This window comes from Laccaria bicolor, genomic scaffold (assembly GCF_000143565.1).
Source record: "Laccaria bicolor S238N-H82 LACBIscaffold_413 genomic scaffold, whole genome shotgun sequence".
NCBI lineage: Eukaryota > Fungi > Basidiomycota > Agaricomycetes > Agaricales > Hydnangiaceae > Laccaria > Laccaria bicolor.
In genome coordinates, this window is record NW_001890264.1 from 1 (window position 1) to 5,908 (window position 5,908).

At 49.6% G+C, this 5,908-nt stretch overlaps 1 protein-coding gene across 1 annotated transcript; it reads left to right on the top strand.

Annotated features, from left to right (window-relative positions):
- Window positions 1–144: 144 nt before the first annotated feature.
- On the top strand, window positions 145–5,435 carry LACBIDRAFT_296070 (uncharacterized protein; the record flags this gene model as incomplete). Its single annotated transcript, XM_001891148.1, has 14 exons — window positions 145–570; window positions 627–1,216; window positions 1,265–1,894; window positions 2,193–2,418; window positions 2,483–2,635; window positions 2,686–2,847; window positions 2,897–3,200; window positions 3,256–3,372; window positions 3,489–3,553; window positions 3,627–3,637; window positions 3,816–4,343; window positions 4,396–4,608; window positions 4,790–5,017; window positions 5,141–5,435. Exons 1-14 carry the CDS (start codon window positions 289–291, stop codon window positions 5,433–5,435), a joined length of 3,804 nt encoding a protein of 1,267 aa, XP_001891183.1. The 5' UTR covers window positions 145–288.
- Window positions 5,436–5,908: the final 473 nt, after the last annotated feature.

A 5,908-nucleotide genomic window follows, 5' to 3' on the forward strand; every position in this document is an offset into this window, starting at 1 on the left:
ACAGCGCGCTTTTGACTCGACAACGAGCGCTGGCCACAGCTTTGCCGTTGGCAAAGCGCGTTTATTTTGGTGGCGATGGCCAAAAGCTCCAAAAAATTGACTGGCAATGCGACGAAGCCAATCACTGACTTTTTTAAACCCAAGTCTTTGTCTCAGTCATCCTCCCTGGCCACAGTTGCTTCCAACTCAACTGGACCTTCCTCAGAAGCAACCGTCAGTTCTATAGCATCCTCTCAGACCGTCTTATCTCAGTCTAGTTCCTCAACACACCCGACTCGCGTCACTCACATGCAGGTGAAGCTACAAAGTCACGTATCTGAAGACACCACTTCTCTTCGGAAAGGCTTACCGTCCCCTACGAAGCCTATGGTTCAAACGGTCGGCTCGTCAACCTCTTCTTTGAAACGTTCCCGTTCCCCGGACACGCAACCCCCAGGACTGAGCCCACTTCCATTGAGGCGTTTTCAAAAACCACTTCCTGAGCCATGTAATTCGCCCGCAAGGCGCAAGGCAAAATTTGACACAGATTCTGAACGAGAGCAGGATTCGGTAGTTCACGTCAAACGGATGGTACGTTCATTAGGGGTCCTCCTTGGATCGTTTTTCTGACACAGCGTCCCCATCAGCAAACCCCTCAATCTAAGAAGCGTCGCATTTCTTCACCCGGACCTTCCTCCCTTCATAGCTCAAGTAGCCTTGTCCCCAGCAGCCAATCCGATGAAGAAGAGCTGGCGCCTTCACGGTCCAAGGCTCGGAGCACAGATGTCAAGGCGGTCGACCATTGGAGGAAAGAGACCCTTCCCCATTCTCCGGACGTCGACAGCGACGACGATCGTGCTGCACAGACGGAAATCGACCCCTTACTCTCTTCGTCCCCCCTAACTTCTAGATTCACCTCACCGTTGACGGAGCCTGAGCATGACACCAACCTTCAGCGCCCAACGCCTGCTTCCCCTTTCAGCCCCGGTTTCGGTCACATCCCCACACCTCCATATACCGACCGTCATTCAAATGATGCCCCTATGCCGCCTTCGCCTATTGCTCTTGATCCCGCAACGAAGGCCGCTCAAATCATTGCGGATATCAAGGCCAGGGCCTACGCGGCGACGCTATTAAGCCCCGAAAGTACTCCCTCTCTTGAGTTCAAGGATGAATTATCGGATAGTAGCGACGATGAGATGCTTCCGTTTGTCCCTGTGCCAGCGAAGGAAAAAAGGTACTCATCCCGCCATCCATCTTGTTACGTTTGCTGACGCCATTGCAGTAAGACAAAACCCAGTGTTGATAATGTCGATTCAACAATCATGACACGTCCCACTCGATATCCACTCCGAGATCGCACCTCCTCGCCAGCCATTGGAGAAGGGGAATCACTTGAACAAAGCTCACGGGGATTGCGCACCATGCCCGCTGTATTTTTCAATGGAGCTCACAAGAAAGGGAAAGGAGCAGCCAAAAAGAAGCCTGCTTTCAACCCACTTGATAATTTTTTAAAGGAAAAAAGGCAAGCAGAGAAGGGCGGTAAAGGAGCTGAGGCCTTCCGTTGTGCTGAGAGCTTGGCCAGCATGCAGGGGAAAAATAATTTATTCGACGAAATGGCCGATGAGCAAGCTGAGAGCGCAGCCTTTCAGGCTGTGAAAGAACGTGATCAATGGCTCAACACCCCATTGAGCCCCGATAATAGCTTCACTTCCCTCGGTGCTATAACCCTGGTTGAAGAGGATAGGCGAAGACTATTCGGCGACAACGGCGGGAAGGCGATTATAGGTATTTTGGAAAGTGATAGGGTCTTGAAGGATCAAGAACGCGCCCACAAAAAGTTCAAGGGAGTACCGTTTTGGACAACGCAAGACTCAGTGGGCATGCTAGTTGATGAAACCTTTCCGACTTTCCAGTATGAAGGAAAAGATAGCATACTTCAGCTCTTTAAGTCTGCACTTGATCGTGGAGGTGCATAATTTCATCACCTCTCACTGAATTGTTGGCTAATTTTCTCATCCCTTTTACAAGACCTCGCACAAGCTTCACTCTTGCTTGACACCGGCTTTTTATTCAGCAGTAAAGTTGTGACGCAACCTCAAGTAACTACTTATCTGTGCAATCTTGGCAAGTGTCTCCTCCGTTGGTTTATGCTACGTTTTGACATCAGGGTACATCAGCCCTTTCTACGAGTGATGCACCAATCCATGCAGCGGCGTTCCGTGCTCTGTTACGGTTATATTCTTCAAAACCAAATCCCCCTTGTGGGGTCACACTCTCTTGCATNTTAGGCGCTCTCCATCGCTTAGGAGCCGTGTCCTCCCCGATGTCTTCTATAGGATGGGCAACGGAGTCTTCCGTACACCCACCATCGATCGATTCAACAAGTCGCGAGGGAGCGCTGTATCGTTTGGTAGAGCTAGTAGCTTCGTGTGCACGGTATGTTGATTCCTCATTGGCTACGACCTGAATTTCAACTGTCTGCTTTTCCAGATCTCAACAGCTACTCGTGGAAGACATTCCAGACCTGGTAGCAGCGTTGTTACTAATCGCTACTGACCCTTCAACCTCTCTGCCGCTACAACGAGATATCACAACAGTGATAAACCAAATTTGCAACAGCATTGGCCCTGAGGGCGAGGTGTTCTCCGAGATTGTGAGCTAGAAAACACTCTTTCGAATATGAACTGAATTGTTGGTTTGTAGGAAGCTCGCATTTGTTCAAAGGTGTTAAATTGCATTTCAACGTGTCAGCCCATAAACAAAGCATACCTGCTTTCCTTTTTGGCTGCCGGCACAGGTCGCTCCTTGCGAATTGCCCGGTACGCAGCCTTTTCCATTGTCACCGAGCAGGCAACCGTCACCCCAGTAAGTCCTTGAACTCAGATTTCTGAATTTTACCCTAATAAGTTTAAAGGCGCAGTATTCCGATCTACCTCCCATTTCTGAAATCCTCAATGCTCTCTTGCTCACGAGCTCGGACCAGTCAGGCATTTTCGATCTCCACGACGAGACTGATTACGTCAACCTGGGATTCAACGTCTACATTTTGAGTGTTGCCCTCTCGAACGTGAAGGGTTGGGCGCTTGAGGAGCGCGAGGAGTCGAGATCAAAGCCCCTTGGTCGTCATAGTCCAAACAAATTGGGCTCGGGAGAAGACAAACCCAAAACACCATTGCAGGTCCTCTGCCAGGCTCTTGAGAGCCTGCATTCGGGCATCAGTAAGTGAATCTGTTAAGTACGAGATAACCAAGAGGCTGATGGAACATCTTGCAGGTGATACCCGCGCTGCACACCTGGACCGCTCTCGGACCAAGGCAGCTGTTAAGGCCTTGTCTGTGCGGATATATTACCAACGTGATGCCTGGATAAAAGGCAACACAAACAGCAATGGTAAACCCAGGATGAACCTTCGTCAATACTTTCCTACAAAAAGCTAGAGTAGCCTTGCTTTCTTTGAATAACGAAATTGTTTGCTTTCTTCTTACACTAATATTATGTTATCCTAGTTTGCTTCGTACCCCTTAAATTACACATTCTTAAATCTTTATCTCAAATGAACTGGGATACTTATGTAAGCACTATGATCTGCAAAGCCACAACGTTCTCTAACAGCAAGCCTTACATATTGCAAATATCTGTAAAAGGTCCGTGACGAGTAAGCCCGAGGAACGAGTGCACGACCCTAAGATAACGCCTTGCGTCAGAACGAGGAGACCCACCTCGTTGTTTGTACCTGATTGGCAATGGTACATATTATTGACAGGCAAGGTGACGTCACAGTTAGATCCCTCCTTTCTTTCTCCAACATACACCTCTATCATCCTATTCAACAGTTGTGTCAAGACGACCGTAACACAACAACTCTTTTATCGCGACCTTCTCATTCCACTGCAGTCATCTACCACACGAGGAGACTTGGCGCGCATCGCCCTCACGATGGAGGACCTTTCAATGTTTCCAGCACAACATCTCACTTTGCTATCGCCCTCGCCCAGCAAAAAGAATGATCTCGCCCAAACGAAGGACACCATTGCCTTTGACTGTGCAAGCCTACCAGGCGATTCGCTGGCGATGTTCACGAAACTCAGCAACCAGTTCAACGAGCTTCAAACGCAACTGCAACAAGAAAGACACGAACGCCTGGCGGAACAACAAAAACTAAACGAAGAACAACAAAAACTCAAGGCGCGGATCTCAACACTTGAACCTATCACCCGACGAATCCTCACAGACGCTTACCTCTCTGTTAGAGGCTATCGGTTTTCCTTGGGTTCCCGCGCAAAGTGGATCCACGAAAACATCGCCGGGCTTCTACCTCATGATACCGGGACCACTGAACCTGAGTTCGAGCTAAAGTTAGAGTAAGTGAACATCAATACTTATTTGTTGCTGTCAGCTGACATGTCAAAACAGGAAGTGGTGCCAACATGGGGATGCAGGCGCCCACTCGACGCAAACCCTCGCCATTGCGCTTTCTTTGGACGATCTAGCGTCCCCAGACGAGGACTTTGAGTGCATGTTCTCGCAATGCTTCGGTCACGGCCTTGGAGAAGAATTGGAAGGCAGGATATCATCAACTTTGGTGGAAATTGGAAAAGACGGCGTAGCCAACCTCCAGAAGACACAGTCCCCTGTTCCCTAAGAGCCCAGTACATGTACTTCTAGACCCTATTACCTCAACACCTCTTTTCTGAATTCAAAGCGAATTTCAACCAGAATCTTGACATCTAGCATTTGGAGAGGCTAAGACAGGTTGTCACGAACCTCGAAGGTTTAGCGATCCAATCATCTGCCTCGCGTCATTCAGATGCAGGAGAAGTCGCATCACCGCTTCTCTTCGGAGTCTTACGGTCGCCTACGAAGCCTATGGTTCAAACGTTGTCAAGCTCCTCTTTAATACGTTCCCGCTCCCTGGACACGCAACCCCCAGGAGTGAGCTCACTTCCATTGAGGCGTATTCAAAACCACTTCCTGAGCCATGTCATTCGCCAGCAAGGCGCCATGCAGAATTTGACACAGATTCCGACCGAGAGCGGTACGTTCAAGCAGGGGTCCTCCTTGAATCCTTTTTCTGACACATGCGTGGTCTTTCCCTTCAGCAAACCCCTCAATTGAAGAAGCGTCGCATTTATTCACCCGGACTTTCCTCCCTTCATAGCTCAAGTAGTCTTGTTCCCAGCAGCCAATCCGATGAAGAAGAGCGGGCGCCTTCACGGTCCAAGGCTCAAAGCATGGACGTCAAGGGTGTCGACCATCGGAGGAAGGAGACGCTTCCCCCTTCTCCGGACGTCGACAACGACGACGATCCTGCTGCACAGATGGAAATCGACCCCTTACTCTCTTCGTCACCCCTTTCACCCCATGGCACCAAGCTTCAGCGCCCATGCTTCCCCTTTCAGCCTCGGTTTCGGTCACATCCGCACGCCTCCACATACCGACCGTCATTCAAATGATGCCACTATGGCACTCCTCTTGATCCCGCAACGAAAGCCTCTCAAATCATTTCGGATATCAAGACCAGGGCCTAGGCGGCGACGCTATCAAGCCCCGAAACTTCTCCCTCTCTCGAGTTCAAGGATCAACTAGCGGATAGTAACGACGATGAGATGCTTCCCTCCGTTCCTATGCCAGCGAAGGGTAAAAGGTGGTCATCCCGCTATCCATCTTGTTAAGTTTGCTGACGCCATTGTAGTAAGACAAAACAAGTGATAATGTCGATTCAACGATCATGACACGTCCCACTTGATATCCACTCCGATATTGCACCTCCTCACCAGCCATTGGAATAGGGGAATCACTTGAACAAAGCTCACGGGGATTGCGCACCATGCCCGCTGTAAATCTCAATGGAGCTCACAAGAAAGGAAAAGGAGCAGTCAAAAAGAAGCCTGCTTTCAACCCACTCGATAATTTCTTGAAGGAAAAA